Source organism: Lolium perenne, chromosome 3 (genome assembly GCF_019359855.2).
Source record: "Lolium perenne isolate Kyuss_39 chromosome 3, Kyuss_2.0, whole genome shotgun sequence".
NCBI lineage: Eukaryota > Viridiplantae > Streptophyta > Magnoliopsida > Poales > Poaceae > Lolium > Lolium perenne.
The window spans coordinates 64,232,231-64,251,951 of record NC_067246.2 but is presented as its reverse complement, the minus strand read 5'-3'; the positions used below and the strand labels follow the sequence as shown (position 1 = coordinate 64,251,951).

The 19,721-nt window shown below is 43.5% G+C and overlaps 1 protein-coding gene across 2 annotated transcripts; it reads right to left on the bottom strand.

Moving 5' to 3' along the window:
- Window positions 1-9,938: 9,938 nt before the first annotated feature.
- LOC127341668 (uncharacterized) lies at window positions 9,939-17,518 on the bottom strand. Of its 2 annotated transcripts, none has more exons than XM_051367547.2 (5): window positions 17,344-17,518; window positions 14,849-17,165; window positions 11,817-13,478; window positions 10,948-11,209; window positions 9,939-10,869 (listed from the first exon to the last, which is right to left on the bottom strand). In XM_051367547.2, exons 2-5 carry the CDS (start codon window positions 17,060-17,062, stop codon window positions 10,298-10,300), a joined length of 4,710 nt encoding a protein of 1,569 aa, XP_051223507.1. In that variant the 5' UTR covers window positions 17,063-17,165; window positions 17,344-17,518; the 3' UTR covers window positions 9,939-10,297. The 2 variants fall into 2 exon arrangements, with proteins under 2 accessions (XP_051223507.1, XP_051223508.1); XM_051367548.2 differs by having other exon boundaries at window positions 9,939-10,863.
- Between the last annotated feature and the right edge of the window lie 2,203 nt (window positions 17,519-19,721).

Sequence of the window (19,721 nt, the reverse complement as noted above, 5' to 3'; positions counted from 1 at the left end):
AGGGACACTAGATTGCCATGCAGCACTTAACCACCAATTCACGGATATAAGCTGAGAAGGGAGGAATAGCTCACAGTGCAGTAGAGAAGTAGCCAGAGTCGTTGACGCCGGGGTTGCGTCCGCGGCACCGTCCCGCCGGCGTCGAGGTCGAGGATGCAGTGGGAACAACAACATCACCACCACCAGTACGTCGACGCCGAGGTTGCGTTGGCAGTGCCGTCCATCGGTGTCGAGCACCACAGGTCATAGCCACATCAGAGCACCATCACGAGCTAGTCGGAGAAGTACCAGACGGTAGACACAGCAGCCACCATTGATCGATAGCATCGACCAGCAGCCGTCAGCGACGCGCAGGTACGCGTGCGTACGCTCATGTGTGCGGGAGGCGATGTGGAGGTTGGGGGTTGGCCGGTGGTTGGCCAGGCGACGGAGGCGACCAACTAGGGTTTCAGGTTTGGGGGCGAATGGGAGAAGCCACGGGAATTAAATCGTCGAGGTGGAGTGGTAGATCACCTCAAGGCGGAGCAAAAACCCTCTCGCCGGCACCGGAGATGGCCGGAGGCGAGCGGCGACGCCGCAAGAGCTTGTTGGTCACGAGAGAGATAGAGAGGAGGGGGTCGTGTGTGTGTGCGAGAGAGGTGAGCAAGAGAGAGGGGTCGGGTCGGGTCTTGCCCGTGCTCGACCAAAACGACCAGGTCGGACCTGGTTTGGGCCAAACCAATTGGGCCAGCCCATCTAACCATTTAGCAATTTTTATTTATTGATTTATCTTCTTAATAAATCAAATCATGAGAAAATCCAAATATGAGTAAATTGTTCCTAAAAATTAAGAATTTATAAATACAAGTGAAACAGAAACAAATACTACAAAAGGCAAAGAAAAATAATATGAACTTTCCACTAATTCTGGAAAATCAATTCTTAAATCTTAAACTATTAAAACAGAAATATAAAAAATATAATCTTTTTATTTCTATTTTTCACATCAAGGAAATAGAAAAATTACTTTGTATTAAAATTTTATGCCACAAATGTTTCTTTATGATTATTTTTAATCATATGAAAATCCTAATTAATCATAACTTCAACTATTATTTAAAACCCTAAACCCTAATAGTATTTATCATATTTTAAGTCTTTTAAAAATAATAAATGTTAAATCCATTATTAATTTTATTTAAAAGTAATTAGTGATCACTACTATATTGCCAATTATCATTTGAAGAATTGTATCACAATTTAGAAACCCTAGATCTAACATAAACATGATCTTGATCTCATTATTTTATGTGTTCATCATAAATTGTTTCAATTCTAAAACCCTAGGGGTTTAGTCCATGTGATCATATAAGCTTCACCTATACCTATAACACCCTAGTAAGAAACAAATGAATGCATGCTTATGATCCACTAGCATAAAACCAAGTCACATGAAAATTATCATTTCATGTTCCTATTCTTAATTAAAACCTATATGATCCACTAGTGTCACTTAGGAGCAAACTCTAACTTGTTAATTGGATTAGTTGATCACCACTCCTATATACCACCCCATTAAAATCAACCTCAACCATCAAACCCTAGTAGAACCATAATGATGAACCCTAGTACCAACCTTGTGTACCAATTCACAACACATGCTAGTAAACTCTAATAGCTAACTTATAGAACCATCTTGATAACCTTCCTTTGATATGATGCTTAGAAGAAACCATAGCAATAAACCTACCAATACTTGCTATATAGAAACCCACTCCAAGTTAAGGACCAACTAGTTCTTATTAATGAAACTAAATGAATCCAATAGTAAACCCTAGAATTCCATAGCTTCTATTTGTAGTAGTTCTTATTCTTATTTAACATGTTCTTCAAAAGTTATTCTTTTGAAGCATAATATAAGTAATCATCAACCATGTCCTGTAGAACTTAAAATGGACAACTACTCTTGATTTCTTATGCAATCACTATTCCTTTATATGTATGCTTGTTATAATACCTTATATTACTTGTTTATGCTATTAATCTCACCAACCCTAATAATAACCTTGTTTGAGAACCATTCTAAAAGTGCAACACACCCTAAAGAAATCTTTACAACTCATCAATCCAAAATCATCGGGATTAGGTTACGCTCGGGACGATTGCATCTCATACTATGCATTATAGCATCTTTGCCAGTTCTTTAAACATTGTCATTACCGGACAATGATGGTATTTCAGAATTTGGAGTTCTCACGTATCGAAGCTTTTGCCTGCATAATCTTGCAGTCAAGAAAGGCAAGTTCATCGCTTGCTCATGTCATTTGATTATTTTTATCAAACTATATGCAAAGTACTATACTTATCACTCTTGCATTGAAAAGCAAAGTATTATTTTACAATTATGAATATGACTATGTGGTGGGCAATGGAACCATTGTATGTATTGATTGGTGGAGGTTCAATTGCATGGGTACTACTTATCTAGGACTAAGTACCAATGCCGTCCAGTGATTCTAGTGCCGTACATATCGCGTTGACCATAAGATCTATAATGGCTCTGGGGAAGTCACCTGTATCTTTTCCCTCTTGCATATCAACGGACCTGGTGGAGCCTGGCTGGGTGTTGGAGATAACACTGCAGTAGGTTGGGAAATCCTTTAAAATCCCCTTCCGTGTGTGATGAGAGGCTCTATCGTCTATGAGGGATTGTCCGTAGTACACCGGGGGTAAAGCCGTATGAACGGGAGATGTCTACCGGGGGTGTACGGATGGACAAAAGGGTGGGTATGAAAGGTCGTGGAGAAGGCAGTGATTGGCTTGGACCTTACACCTGGCCCCACACCAAGGAAGTGTGGAAGGGAAAGATCACCCGGTTGGTATCAAGGATAAGTTCTCTTATGGGAAAAGTAACGCACCTTTGCAGAGTGTATCAAATTGTGGCTGTCACTCCCTGTTCCGGGAAGGGAACTACGAACGCGGCAGGAAAGGAACTCCATGAAGTTCTGGTCATCCTGTGAAGACTGATGGGCATAGTTTTCAGAATAAAATAAACCTTTTGAAGAAATGTTTATGAAAACTTGCATTGGCCTACGACTTTCTGGTCCATGGCTGTAGCTAGTGCATGATACACCTATTTCCTAATATGAACTTGCTGAGTATGCTCGTACTCATTCCCTCCCATTTGAACCCCCTTCTTAGATCAAGGCATCGAAGGAGAAACTACCGTGGAACTCGAAGACAAAGGAGTCAATTGCAACAAGATGAAGAATCCAAACAAAGAAGTCAATGGAGTCAATTTCTGCATCAGTTAGAGTGGAAAACTTAGACTAGTAATAGAAGGGAACATTTCCCTAATCCTAGCACCTAAGTAGCTAGATGTCTATAGCAAGCCGAGTAGCTATTAAGCTTGATCTAGCGATAAGTTAGACTACGAATCATTCTTCTCAAGCTTTATTTGAAGTTTTACCTCACTGTAAAGTAGGAGGCTGTGTTGATCTTATGTAAACAGTTCGTGTGTACTTCTATAGACATACCTTGGACTCGCATATGTTTCTGTTATACCACTCTGAGCGATGTAATATGAGTGGAACGGTGTTTCACCTGTGTTATGTCAACGACTTGTGTACTACACCATGCAGTGGTACACTGGGTCATCACATATCTTCAACAAGAGAATGTTCCTAAAGTGAGGATGTGTGCGGCACTGGGCTCTGACCTGTTTTACACCGTTTAGATCGTGATTTAGCACTTCCGTAACTACCTATTTCAGATCCAGCCGGTGATTGCAAAGTTGATGGTCTTTTCGTTCCAGGCTTGATCGAGATTCCATCTGGAGGCCGTTGGTTAGCCCTACTTTGGTTGCTGGCAGTAGGTTTCTTTGTCTCCTAGTAAGAAGCACAACATGGGTCAATTTGAAGTGAGCATGACAACAATTAATTGGCTTCCGCAATCAAATATAGATATGACAAGGCAAGTGGGAATGGAGGAACTACACCTTAGCTGTCGAGAGAGCAGGGAAGGACTTGGGCACATCTTATGATGATAGTGCAAGATCATTATCACCTTCAGGTGTCTGAGATGCCACTATTCTCTTGCTACCCTTCGTTGATGAGCCTCCCCTTGTACTAGTTGTTTCTATGGGAAGCTTGCTTGAAACCTATATTATGTGTGTGTGAGTAACGGACAAAAGGAAGAAATCAAGGAGAAACACTCATGTTTGGGACTACAAATCAACTAAATCATGATCAACCAGGTAGTTCTTTCAGTGAAAAAGGCTGTTTCGGCACAACTTAGGGCTTATTTGATTCATAAGGTAGGAAAAATAGAGGGATAGGAAAAATTTAGGATTGGTATGGCATGTCCCATTAAATCCTATGGGAATGAATCCTATGGGAATTTATAGGAGTTGTTGTTTGATAGCAGCCTAGAAAAAAATGAACTATCAATCATCATAATATTAGTACTTCAAGTTCGATCTTTAAAAAACTAGCAGTTACTCACTTAGCTAGCGTAGACATTTTTTCAAGAGGTCTCACCTAATAAAAAGTTTCCTACAGGAATAGGCTAGGACAAGTTGGTAGGAAATAATCCTACAGGCTCTATTCCTACAAATCAAACGGCAGTTTAGGAAAAAAACCATAGGAATACAATCATTTTAGAATCCTATGTAACTCCTACAAATCAAACAAGCCCTTAATATCAATTTCTAATAGTTTTATCCCTAGTTTTGTAGAACACAAAAGGGAACATATAAACGCTCCTCACAGAGTTTCCTCTCACAGGTAAGAAAGGAGGGTATTCCTCTCGATCTATTTTCTGAAGCAGACTAAGATGACGCTACTTGTGGAGAAACCAAAAAAAAAGTACATCAGAATCAGTAAGCATGTAGGATGAAATGGTACCTGCTATAACAAACTAACTACTCAAAGCTTCTATATAAGTGCAGTTGAACAACCAACTAGCTAGTCCATAGCAAATTGGCAAAACAACTGCTAACATCTAGAAACAATAGAAAAAAATCGGAGCCAAAAAATATAGTATCACTATTGCTGGACTATCAGTGCACGTAGATATCCTATCTGAGACGGACAGGAACTGCACTAGCGTGCGTTGCCGGACAATGGATGGCCACATGTAACAACTACGCAACAACAATGTGTATGGTGAGAGGGACAGAGAGGTAGGCTAAGGGCGATGGTGGATATAGCCGGAGGGGGAGGCGAAGGCGGAGGCCGATCTAGGGTTCTTTCATCGTTGGATTGGGGAAAACTCTGTATATTTCAGCTAGGCGCGGGTTATGGTTCCATTGGGTAACAAGTCCTAGAATACCCTTGTCCACAGATAACAGGTTCAGATGTTACAACTGTGGGACTCACATGTAGAAGGGGCATTTCCTCAGTTTCAAAGTTTCTAGCACCCATCCAATATGAATGTTATATTTGGAGACATTTCAGACAGGTGGGTCCACCTCTGCTAGCTTTCTCAATGAGGCAATCTATGGTACAAGTGGGTTGGACCTCATGGGCTGAAGTTGAGCTGCCAACATATAAATACCTCTATGTGGAGGGACCTAGCCCATGAGACGGTTGCAGATCTTTGTGTTGTGTTTTTTATTCTAAACATATCCAGGTGAGGTCACATGGAGTCTGAATGTCTGATCAATTGAACTACCTGGAAATGAAGATGCATTTCGTCGAACGCTTATAGTGGCTGATCTTGTAGCTTGGCCAGGAGCTTTATTCAAATTCTCCTGATTCAGGTTTATTATTTCTTGATAGAAGACCCTAAATGGCCCTGCTTTTTTCTGAATGCAACATGTCTGATTAGACCTGACAGGATACCAGTTCAGCCATAAGACATGAAATGAAAAGTACAGTACCAGTTAACTGCAACATTACAAGACTACGTCCAAGCAAGGACTTCAAACAACATATCTTCAGTTCAGGTGTCAAACACCAAGTAGTGCAAAATAGTTACAATAGGAGTACAAAAAACCCAATGAAAAGTACTAACACAAGCTTTGCAACTAGATAGAACATGCCACTAACTAAGAAGAGCAATTACTACGCTAGAACAAGTGGAACCTTATTAGCAAACATCATCCTATTTGATTCTTCATCGCCACACGAGGCACGACCCACATCGGCGTCTGTGTGCTTCCACATGTCTCCATGTTGTACTTGAAGAACCCTCCCACTGGTTGTCGTACATTAGAAATGTGCAGCCCGATGCAATCCGCTTCTGCACGTGTTCTGAGAGTTACGCGATCATCCAAAATGTAGACCCAGCTTGACTTCCCCACCAAATCCCAATCTTCAGTAAGATTTCCCATTAAGGGGTGGTTCAAACCCAGGAAGAGAGCATCAGCTCTGAGGTCCTCTACCTGAACCAATCCGAACGGCTGGTCAGGCCCTTGGAATTCTTCGTCCAAATCTGGCATTCGGAAAACATAGCACCGAAGAGATGGATACAATGTCAATCTCCGGTGGGAAATAAAGAGTATCGTCTTTCGCATTGGCCAGAGTGCCCCGGATATGCATCCATATCAGTGAGGGATGATGATTATGATCAAGAAATGCCAAAGCCAGGAACCGGTGGCGATAATCCAGCCGGCCGTTGAGTTGGCCATCAGCATCCCCATCGTCGTTTGTTACTAGGGCCCTCAATACCAGTGGATTAGCTTCCCATCTTGCCCAAACCACACAACAAAGCCAAAGAATAATATGAACTTAGATGGATTTACTATCACATTACAAGAACGAGGAGCTGTGCATTGGTACTAGTGGTATATATCGAACAAACCGTATGAACATGCTTCCCACACAAATACATCGCCGGTATAGGCTGTGACCGCGAAGATGTGCTCATAGCTCCATGCGGCATCAATATACTCTCGCGGGGCAAGACTTGTGTTTGTAAGGACAGTCCACCTATCAGTCCTTTTAATAAAAGAAGAATATGTCCCAAGTATGGCAATGAAACGACTAAACACGGCAATGAGCTTGTAGATCCACCTACCATTGATGAACTCAGGAGCCTCGGCAATATGAATCTTCCACAGTTCGGTGATTGCGAAATCATGTTAAGCGTGAATGGCCCATAATATGGTGGATTCTCAAACTGTGCAGTTTGGATTGACGGGATTGGAATCCTGGTACACGAGTACGAATTCACCAAATACCACTGCGCCGGATAATCGCGACAAACTACAGCTATCCAATCGCACTTGTAACCAGGCCAGTGGCAATCGCCCTCTGGGAGTATGATGTGCGCTGGCTCAGAAGGATGATCTAGTGGCATCAAGGTGGCTTCCGTCACTTTGTTTCCATCACCACTTTTGTCATTTGGCCAAGTACACGGATTGGTGTGCAGTAGACAAGGAAGATCAAAGGGGAAACATCGCGGGATTCGCGACGCAAGCTGTGTCAAGGAAATGTGCAGATCTGGGACGGCATAGGACATACGGGACATGCACTCGGGACGGGTAGGGAATACATTACGTCAAGAATGTGATCCATCATCTCCGACTAGTCGCGGACACGGTTGGCTCCTCCATCACCGTCGATGGTCGACCAGCCGCAGATAATGGGGTTTTTGGCTCGGTTAGCTGAGGGAGGTGAGCCTTGCCTAGCGCCGGTAGGGCCGCTGCATGCTTGAAGGCTGTGGAGATGTTGCGGGACGCATACGAGTGGCGCCGTGAGTTTGAACCTTGGACGGATAGCTAGACCGGTGAGGTGAAGACGGCGGAGCGGTGTGTGAGCGGAACACCGAACGACGAGGGTAAGCCGGAGAGAGGCTACTAAAGAGGGGAAAATTCTTAGAACCTCTTAAGATTTTGTTCTCTGTTATCTCTATGTACGAGGCAGAAGCAAATAACTAACAGAGGGCGGATTCTTTGTTGGTCCGCAACGGATGATACGACGGGCCATTCCACTGTTTATTAGGGCTTGACAGGCATTAACACGACGAGTCAAGTCTATGCTCACTAGAGTACTTACCATTATTATATGTCATAGTACCATTGGTAAAAACATCTCCTCCTTTTACATCTCCTTTTACATCTGTCGTGCCACGTGTAAATGGTCGCGCAAGGGTAAAATAAATCTCCTCCTTTTACATTTGTCGTGCCGCGTGCAAATGGTCAAACACTCCACAAATTGGTAGTAGAAGAAATCTTTTTTTATGTTCGCACTTACCAGTTTTCAAAAAATCTAAAATAAAACCATGCATGGGCCTAGATAGTGTTATACTCCTATATAATATCTTGTGTGCCTCTGAACTTTCATCTGATAATATGACAATAGATGACCTACACACAAAAAAATGATTTTTGAATAGTATAGAAAACTAAATATTCACTTATGTATTTCTTTTATTTGCACGTGCCAAAGTTCATGGAGCCATCATGTGTAGTTTTCATAATATATTCCTTAAAAATAATGTAAGCTTCCAAAAAAGTAGATATGAATATATTCCAAAAAAAATGTGAACCACCAAAATAAGTTAATCTCCAAAAAAGTGAAGCAGACTTGCACATAAAATTAAGTGAACTTGGAAAAATATAATGTAGTTCCAAAAAAAATAGTGAACTTCCAAAAATTGATGTTTAACTTTTGAAAAAAAAAATGAACTTCCAAAAAAATAGTGAACTTTCAAAAATGTAGTGAACTTCGAAAAAAATGAAGTGAACTTCCCAAAAAATTGAGTGAACTTCCAAAAAAAATGAAGTGAACTTCCAAAAATATTAAGTTAACTTCAAAAAAAAGTGAAGTTCCAAAAAAAAAGTGAACTTCGAAAACATGGACAGAACATTCAGAAAATGAAAAGTGAACTTTTGAAAAAATGAAGTGAACTTCCAGAACAGTGAAGTGAACTTCCCAAAAATGAAGGGAAATTTCAAAAATAAAATAAAGTGAACTTCCTAAAAATGGAATGAACTTCCAGAAAGTTGATGTGTCGGGTTGACGGAAGGTGGGGTGGAACGGCGAGAGTTGTGGTGGTGTGGGGTCTCCATGCATGGAATGTGTGGCATGGTGATGGGGTTGGCGGTTGAGGTGTGTGGTGGGATTTAATTTGTGTCGGTGGGTGGGGTCCAACTATACTGGAGTATGCAAAACGTGTACGTGGTCCACGAAAGGTGGGTTGGGCGGAGTTAGAGGGAGATGGGATGTGTGGTGGTCGGTGGGAGGTAGGGTGGGGTTAATGGAAGGTGGGATGGTTGGGGTCTACGGGGTGGCCGGGGTAGGGTGTGTGGGGGCGACGGTAGGTGGGGTGGTCTGTGGTTAGTGAAAGGTCGAATGGTGTCACCGGGAGGTGGGCGGTGTGGTAGGAAGGGTTTGTGGTGGGTTTAGCGAAATGTGGTGTTGGGGTTGGGTTAGCACAAGATGTACGTGGGTCGAGGTGGGGACGTGGAAGGAGGCGTGGTAGGGTACGTGTGGCATCGGAATGAAGTGGAGTTTTGTGGGTCAACGAAAATTGGGGTGGGTGAGGTTGGAGGAAGCAGGCTGCGGTGGGTGTGGGGTATATAGGATGAGGGTAGTTTATTATTGGCGGAGGTGGGTTTATCGGTTGAGTGGGTAAGCCGGGTTTAGAATGTCTTTAATTAGCGAGGGGTTTGTACAATTAATAGCTATTATACAACCACTTAAGGGGTTGTAGTATAGTCCCACTGTATATACAGAGATAATTAATATCTATTATATAACCTCTTGGTTTATTATTAGGGTTTAGGGTTAGGGTTAACTAGGGTTTATTGTTTAGGGTTAGGGTTTAGGGAGGATGACTGCATATCACAACATCATAAGTACACACGTGCATGGATGATATTCTTTTAGGAGGAAATACATATTAATGAAACTAAATGAATCCAATAGTAAACCCTAGAAGACACATCTATAGACCAATAAGCTAAGTCCAACAGAAAAACAAGCAGACAAGGAACACAAGACGCACGACCATTGTCCTGCACTATTCTCTTCATTTTTTTCATTCTTTTTTTGGGGTAACGGCAGAAAAGCATAAGCAATTCGCCTTCCCTGGAGCAACTTACAACAATGAGAAGCATCAACCAACAACAGCTGCCCTATTACCATCTTCCCAACACTGTCAACCGGGAGACATCATCCATCCATCCCTACAGAAGTTGAACCAAGGTAGAAAGAAGAAAATAACACATGTACAAAACGATCAAAGAGAACGGGGTACGAAACGCGCAGGAGGGGGGGGGGGGGGGGGGGGGTGAGATGCTATATCTACTGCCATGATATCCTATCGACAAAAAAATGCTATGCATCAGCTCACGCCCGAAAAGGCGTCATCACCGTTCTTCATCCCCCAGGTCCCTTCTGATGTCTGACGCCCGGGACGAGTCACTGGTGGATGCTTTGATCGCCTCGGCGATCATGACGGCGACCGAGGCCTTGTGGGCCGCGAGGTCCGCCTTGTGCATCAGGCAGTGTGCCCTCTCCCTCTTGAGCCTTGCCATCGCCGCAGCATGCTGCGCAGCGCTCATCGCGTCACGCAGCTTGAGCTCCTCGACGTCGATACGGTGGCTCTGGGGCGGCCCTGGGAACATCTGCTTCGAGTTCTGGTACTCGTGGATCGCAGTGTTCCAGTGATCAGGCACAGCTCCCCTCTTTATTCTCTGGTTGCGGATGGACGGGGATGCTTGGTGATCCTCGGAGAATGCAAGGCTTGCATTCCTTTTCACACTGTTAGTCCTGATGAACCTTGGAGTAGAACCTCTTTCTGGAGCATCGAATGCGCGGGGGGATTCTGTTCTCGTTGAGAACCTGGGAGAGTACCCTGTTGGTGAATAGAGAGAACCACCGTCATAGGATTCACATGTCTTCCCGTCCCCAAGATATTCACCATTTCTCCGACCTGATAATTTTGACAGAAACAGGAAGCCGTATCAGCAGGGGGGACATGAGCCAGGGCTCTGACTACAAAACATGAAGGGTGTACCTTGTCGGTGAAAGCCATCCTGCTCTCTTGAAAAGCTGTGGGACCCCGAGTACATGAGTTTCTTATGTGATCGCTGCTTTGGTCCCTTAGATCCCTTAGAGGGTATCTGAAGCTGGCGTCCACGAGGTTTCAAACAGAAGGCAAACATTGCAGGTTTTGGGGGCAACCTTCTTTGTTGGTACCCATTCGGTACACCCTGAATTTTCTGTACTGCTGATTCCCACTCATCTAGCTGCTGCGCATAAATCTTCCACATAACAGGCTGAGAATGATAGGAAGTATAATCAGAGGGCGTATGCATTCAAGTGTCAACATAGTAATAATATATAATATATAAGAGCAAAATAGTTGAAAAATCCAAGTCAATCATTTCTCTGAAAGCATCAGCATAGATGTGTCTGTCAACTGAAGATAAAGGGTCAATAGCAATATGAAGAATCGAAGTACCTTATCATGACCAGATACTTGGTATATACACTTAATTAAAGCGCTGTCAGGAAGAGGAACTCTGAATCTACTCATACTACAGAAAAGAAGCTACTACTTAAAAGCACAAGAAGCAACCTAAGAGGCCAGAATACTCAGGGACAACTGGACAAGTCAAATACACCACTAAAAGTATGTAAACTATTTGAACTCATAATGTGATGTTTTGGCGCAATGCTCCACTATTTGCGTAGCTCAAATAAATAAACTCAAACAAAACTACATAAGCATAAGAAACTAAATTTTATTAAGTAGGTGGATCATGAAGGAGCCTAGGTATATACTACTAAACATACTGAGGAAGATAAATAGCAGAACTCTATAATACATTCTGAATTGCATACCCACGGTAAGATAAAAGAAATATGACAGAATATTTTCACCTGAAAGTGTCGAACGAGTGGAATTCCCTTCTTCTGCCTCTTGTCGTGCCAATGATCATGTATCACTTCAATGATGTCCAGTGGCACATCATCCATATCTAGTTCCTTAATCTGATCAATGGTGAGCTCATTGCAATTATGGGTATGTGCAAATTTCTCGAATTTGTCCATAACCTTCTCAAACAAATCCTCTGTCAACTCACTCACAGTGCTGTTCTTGCTATGTTGAGACTTCCTCCATCCTGAGATCCACTCCTCGTCATCACTGTCCATGTCATATATAACACGGGATTCATCAAGAGCCATTTCAACATCTGGTCCAATATGACAAAGATAATCTTGGGGGCGCACAAACAATATACCGCCATTATCATCATGACCTTCAACCATGCGGACACCTGGGATTGGAATGTTTTTAACAGATGCAGCTCTGATGTTATGATTATAGCATTCGCCATGCATTTGTTTGAAAATCGCCCACTGGCTTCTGTCAGGAAATTCTAGGCACCATTCAGGGCCCCCTTTCCACAATATAGCATGTGTATAGCGGTTTGTAGCCCCAGGTTGCAAAGCTTGACAAACCTTGTGAGCATACTTGATTCCTTCAGCAAGCCTCACACAAATCCTCCGATCACTCTGTCCATCAGTGTCAATTTTGATCTGAGTATCATACTCCCTCCATCCTCTATCACCAACTGTTACCAGGATATTTGCAACACAAGTCAAAGACTCCGGGCTGCTCTCCCCACTTCTAGTATTATCAGGAAACCTCTTTGCACCATTTGTCTTAGAGCTGTGAGTTTGTATCCTGCGGAAATGTCCTTTGTGTTTTAGTCCAAGTTCATCACTTCTAGGAGAAACTGAGTATGAAGCAGGGGTTCGTGGTTTCTTAGAACCATCTTCTGGCCATAATTTTGAACCATCTCCGAAAGTGCGTGATATGGATGTAAACCGGTTCCGATGGAAGGTTGTCCTTGGGGCAGTTGGTGTAACACCACCAATTGGATATTCATTCAATTCCTGAACCAAGTTAGATACAGGCTCTGAAGCTTTGCCATCTTTCCTCTCATCATCTGGAGGATCAGATGTCTTATCTTGAGGAATATCTATGGAAGGGTACCACTGTTTAGACTTCTCTGGAGAGTTTGTAACATTATGAACGGAAGAACACATTTTATCACCACGATTGGAATTGTCGCCAGCTACATAACGCCCATTTTGATCTGGACACCTTTGATCTGGACACCTTTCGCTTGTCACGTTGATATCACCATCACTGCTGTCATTACAATCCAGACTTACAGTGCAATCAGTGGTATCATGCTTCCTGCTAGCAGAACTAGAATGATTCATGGAACCAACAGTATCCATATCCAGGGGACCATCCTGATTGACAAAATCAGATGCATGTTGTGAAATAGACTGCTGATCCTTTTCTGAAGAAATTTCAGAAGGAATAGCCTGGTGAACTAAACCACTGGAAGTCAAATTGCTTTCAATAAGCAACTTTAGATGATGACATAGCAGTAGCGAAGGTGCAGGTAGATCCAAAGGTTCTTTAGTAAATTCACTCTGATTATCAAGACAAAATATGACAGGATCAACATCTGGATAATTTGATTCTGAAGGAAACTGAGGGCGCCGAAAATCGAACAATAAACTCTGGAAACAGAAAAGGTAGTCAGTAACAAGACGATTTACTAATGGCTCTAGACCTAGATTTTCAGCACAAAATGCTTTGAACTAAATGCATTAGATTATGATAAAAAAAATGTATACAGAAGATCAAAGACATCAGTTAAACTGAATATCTCCATTAAATAATACACTATTCTCATTGTACATGATAAATGTAATGGAAATCACGTGAGTCATAGACAGAACTAGAGAACCAGAACTGTCTACAGAAAGTTCAGGATTCTTGTGCTTAGACAAAAGATCGTATGTGCAAATATCAACTAGACATGTTTACTGGAGAAACCAGATTTTCAGAACATATGGACTGTTGTCTACCTTTTCACATATTACATCAATTGCCAGTTACTGGAAAAAAATCCTAAATATTTGTGAAACAACATGCACAAATAGAATAGTATATGGCCATAAGAGCTTTCACAAGTATACGAAACAACCCAGATCTATTTACACCAAGAAAATGCCTTTCAATAAAAAGGGTAAATAGCACCGTCCATATTCAATCTTCGGTTTGAAGTACGAAGACCTATTTCCACAGTAGAGATGGTACAAAAAAACAAAAGGGAACTCCAATGTTGCAAGCAACCGTGAGGTTTTAATGCAAATTATATAGTTTATTACTGGATTTTACAAATTCAATTCACTGCAGCACGAAACTGTAAGACTAACCAGACAAATATATAAGGTACGTTTCGACAAATTTTAACTAAGTCTTGTTTCCCTACCTATCCTGCAACAGAGAGTAGCACAAAGCAGAGACATTAAAAGGGAGTTGATCTTCCATCAGTTCGCATATTTTCTAGGAGCACTCCCAAAAAAATATGAATGTATTTAACTGATATATTCTAAAAAACACATGTCAGCTCAAGTGTAACGGCTGCATCCAATTTATTTATCCAAACACATGTCCTATCAGTCAATGAAGCTCTCACAAAGGAGATCACTACTCACCTAAGCTCAGTTAGATGTTAACTAGCATGTATTGTGCTTCTGAACAGCATGAGACAATAAAGGTTGACATTTTGACATATCCTGTAATTCCAGTTCACAAAACATGATACCTGATCTAGGTTCCCCCGTAAATAATATGGCTTGCAATTACACAGTGATTAGTACAATAGCTACCAAGTCACAACTTACTGAGTAACAGGGTTGCAGCTGACTACTACCTCTAATTATTGATCAGCATATTCTCCATAAAGTGCAAACTATGTGTAATAAGTTATCTGTTTATGTTTCTACAATAAAATCATGGGCATGCAATATTCAGAATCAATCAATCCAAATATGATGTTGAAATGTCAATTCAATCTGCACAGATAAGGTCAGTTGTGTACCTTCGAAAAGATATCCATTGAAGTTCCAACTTGGTCAGTTCCATCAGTGAGTTGTTTGATGTTAGCGTATGTGCAATTAGCTTTAGACAGCTCCCTTTTCAAAGAGTGATATCGAAGCTTCGATTGCAGGTTCTTCCATTGTGACTTGCATATCCCAAAGATGCTGAACAGCACAAACACTACTTGGCTCCTACCATCTAAACCAGATATCTGGAATCTGACCGAGGTGCATGGCGGTTTTGAATCCGTAGAAGTACTCTGACCAGAACACTGATTGAAGCTTCCGACAAGTGAACAGAAAAGAGATACTGCTGATCTTAAGCAAGTCCGAAGAAGCAAATGTTTCAAACCTAAAGCATTATCAACAAAAAGTATGTCCAGAAATACAGCAGGCCATAAGCTAATCAACGAACCATGCTGAGGGTGAAAGAGAGAACTGAAAATTGAAATACTGCAGGCTTCAGAAACTAACTTGTAAACAGATTTCAGGGGCAGGCTTAATACCAACATGACATGTTTCACAGCACCAGTTTCAGTATCAGCCTCCCTACTAATAACTGAAGCAATAACCGCTGCAGAACTTGATCTGCTTTCAGGATTTAAATCATGTTCTGAATTGTTGACAAAACAATTCCTTCCCCTGCAAACTCGCTTCCTAGAATAAACAACGTGAAATCTCCTATCCCCAGATCTATTCCCATCATCATGAACTTCTTCATCCCCATTTGCAAATAAACTACCACCAGGTATAGCATCATCAGACTGCAACTTTTCCTGATTGGCGTCAAAAGAGTTTGATACCACAGGAACAATATTTGAATGGCCGTGATCTGGCTTGTCAATGTTACTGGACGTAGCAGGTCTTGCTTGGTTTGATCTAGCTGACCATGAGACGGTGGGCTCCGAATCAGAGCTTCCTGGACTGTTTCCATCCATGTCTTCCCTCTTGTCCTCCTCATAGCTCACCTTATCTGGTTTATGATTAGATCTCTTGCGACCTTGGGCTGGCAAAAGAAGGAGCTTGATTCTCTCGTTTTGAAGATTGATCCATTCTTCGTCCTTATCATCATACTTGACAAAATGCAACCCTTTCACAGGGTCATATCCCTTGACCAGGCCGAAATACCAAGTCTCGTCAAGGGGCCAAAACACCCTAATCCGCTCTTTTATGATCTTATATGGATCCTGATCACGAGGATTGACTTCATAAAAATGACGACGTGGACGACGCTTGCTGAATGGCGCTTTACCTCCACGCCTCCGTAACATCCTTGAAGGCCCAGCTACATCCTCGACTGTGTTGTATGGATCCTTGAAGCGATTACGGTGCTGAAAAGAAGATTCCTTTGATGATTTATCCGGCGATTTCTTCCTCGATGGGTGAGCATGTCTATTATCTGATAGAGAACAGAGCATCATAGCAGCATTTTCTTCCAAGGTAGCATCATCGTCCTGTTGCACATGCCCCGAGCTTTCCTTGTCAGCATGAAGAGGATTGGATGGTTCACCTGAAAGACGAGACTGCTTTTCAACTGATAGACCATCGTCCCCTTGCACATGCGCAGAGCCTTCCTTGTCAACATGAACAGGATCAGATGGTTCACCTGAAAGACGAGACAGCTTTTCAACCAAGAGACCGTTCTCAGAACAAGACCTTGTTATGCCGTCCTGATGATCATTCTCAGTATTCAAGCGACAGACAGGGTCATCACCACCAACCCTGTTCTCCTTAAGCACCCGGGGCTTCCTCTTCTTCTTCCTCCTCATGAAATGGGCAGCCTTAGAAATTCCATTGGACTGAAGAACCTTGCGGCCTCCAGCCTCATTCTCGATACTGTCGTTCTGGGGAAGCGTCCTCAACCTCAAGACACCACGAGGCCGCCCGAGCAGCGTGCCAGAAGTAACCGAAGGCTCCGACCTGACGTTCATCCTTCTTCTCGACAACGAAAACCGGTGACGGTCATGCACGCTATCCACGCTCCATGTGGTGTCACTGGAATCGGATCCTGCTGCCTCTGGATCATCAGCTCCCATGCCACCACAGCTCAAGCTCCTCTTCCTGGGCGTAGCAGAAGTGCTCGAGGAAGAGGCCTCCTTTCCACGAGCATCCGGCGTGCTTGGGCCTGACCCGGATCCCTCAGACACTGTCTCGTCTCCATCATCTAAAACCAGTAGCACTGGCTCTGGCGCAGGGGCGGACTTGAACTGGGGCATGGGGGTTCAGCTGAACCCCCAATTCTGTTCTGTTTGGAAATAAGCTGCTCCTCCACCTGGGCAACGAGTCCCAGATCGATCTTGGGCGCCGGAGGACAGGAACCTACCCGAAAATTGCACGGCTGGATCAGATAAAGAGGCCAAACAGATCGGTAACAAACGGAATGGGAATAAAGGAGTGATTTTTTTTTCTCGGCTGCTCACTGCCACAGCGAAACGAGGATCAAGAAACGGTGTCCTGGGACAATCCGCCCAGGTGAAAAAAAACTAGGGTTTGTTACCAGAGACGGAGGAGGCCGATCCACGCGATTTGAGTGGCCTCAGGGGCTTCCCAGAGCGTCCCGTCGTCGTCGGGGTGGCGGATTGCGGCGGATTGGTGGACGATGAAGGAGAATTTTGGGAGGAATTGGAGGAACCGGAGGGGAGGGGGAGGCAGGAGGAGGAAGAAGGAGGGGACATTGGGGAACGGGGAAATTTCCGAATCCGTCCCTGTATAAAGGGGTCCAGGCAGGTCGCGTCACCGGGTTTCTCGCACAGTCGGATGGTGATCGGACGGTTCGGATTAGATGAGGTGGGGAGCGTGGCCCTCAAAATTAAAAGTTGGAACTCTCTTCCCCTTCCGGTTGTCGATCGCTGCTCCGCCGGCGGTTTGCCGTGAGATGCTGTACTGAACGCCCCACACACCAGAGACATACAACCCCAAAAAAATAGAATAAATTATACTCCTCCGATCCATTTTACCTGATGCTAAAATGAATATATATCTATGACTAAAATATGTATATCTATATTAGAGTCAAGTAATATGAATCGGAGGGAGTAACATTTATCCCAGTTAACTTCACTAGGGAGATGATCATTCGTTTTCCAATATTTCCTATACATATAAAGTTTGGATTTAAAAAAACAAAGCCGCTGCCTCTCGATAGTTTCCTCTGATCGAGTCCCAATCTTCCAGACACCACTCTCTGCTATTAAGATTACGCGTTGTTTTCTCGTTCCACTCCCCTTACGGCCTTACCCCTACCCCAACACACCAACCTGTTCCTCACTTTAGACCTGTCGCTGCCCCCCACCATCCCATGTCCACTACAGGGTCAATATTCCCATGCATCGTGCATGACAGCGATAGGGGCTACCAGGGTGCAGCAGGAGCTTCAAAATTAGGTTCTAGTAAGGCCAGAAACTCCCCTTACCCGCTTCAAGAATAGGTTCAAAACAAAATGTCCACACTATTTGGACTAACAAACAATGTTGCCGCCTCCCGATGGTTTCCTCTCATCCAATCCCAATCTCCCATACACCACGCTTCGCCATTAGGATCAGGCGTTGATTTCTCATCCCACTCCCCTTACCCCCTACCCCCACACACCAACCTCTTTCTCACTTACCTGCCCTTGGCCTCCCACCACCACATGTCCACTGCAGGGTCAATGTTCCTATGCATCGTGCATGGCAGCGACAAGCGATAGGGGCTGCTAGGATGCAGTATGAGCTTCAAAAATAGGTTCTGGTAAGGCCAAAAACTCGTTGGCAGCCGGTACTACATTTTTGGCAAATTTTGCACCTAGTAGATAAATTTGTAGACCATGCTAGTGCCTACATATCAAATTGGTGGCTAAAGTACCAGGTTTACGATGTCAGGCATCTATTTGTGTGGAGAAGATAAATTTGGCTTCAGATGTAAATTTATGATGATGACAACACATGTATGCCTAGAATTGATCTTGCAACAAAAGTGGTAGTTTGGCAAAGTTTTGTGTCCATGAATCTGTTGGATTTCGAATATGAGTTATTGCATTGCATCTATCCCTGCTTTGTTCACTACGGGTACAAGCCATTAAACACTATGCTTTTAGAATGTTTCATAATTTATAGATTAGATTGCATGTATTGGCTTACGTGTGTTGGTTAATACTAATATAGTTGCGAGAATATCACGACAAAGATAACAATTGATGTGCAACTCGTATGATTAGTGCACTATTTTCTCCTCTGTTTATGGGCAATTGGTGTGAAGCTACACAAGTTTTTAGTTACATAGATGATACTCACACTTTTTTTTCGAAATTGCGGACTTACAGGGTTTTCCTGGAGGCATCTTGCGGAGGTGGGGGTGGGGTTGCGTCCTCGGACTCCTAGTTGACATGGTCCTCCTTGTGCCGCCATGCGCAACGATGGCCGGTGGTGGCGCTCGGTGGGGCGAAGTAGATGGCTATTGGGTCCCGAGTAGAGAGCACCCAACCCGGCGACAGGAAGAGGATGAGGGAGGAGAGCACGAGGATGTAGACCGCGGATCTTGGTGGGGGGAATGGAGGCGGGGGACGAAGAGGGTTAGGGATGAAGGTGGGTTGAGGCACGGCGGCGCGGAGGGAGATAAAGCGGGGGGGGGGGGGGGGGGAGGGGGTAGAGGAGGAGGGTGTGGTGGATGGGCGCAAGGGATGCGCGGCTAGGGTTTTGACCACCAACTAGTAAAATAGCGTGCAGGATCAACTTCTTAAAAGAGATCGGACGGTCGAGAAACCAAGTGATGTTGGAAGCCTCCCTTTTCGTCACGAATGATTCTTTTAGATTTCACTGAACTATCACAAGAAAAAGGGTGGATGAACTGCTCACATATCACATGGAAATAAGTTAAGCTTCATGCATCCAACAATGC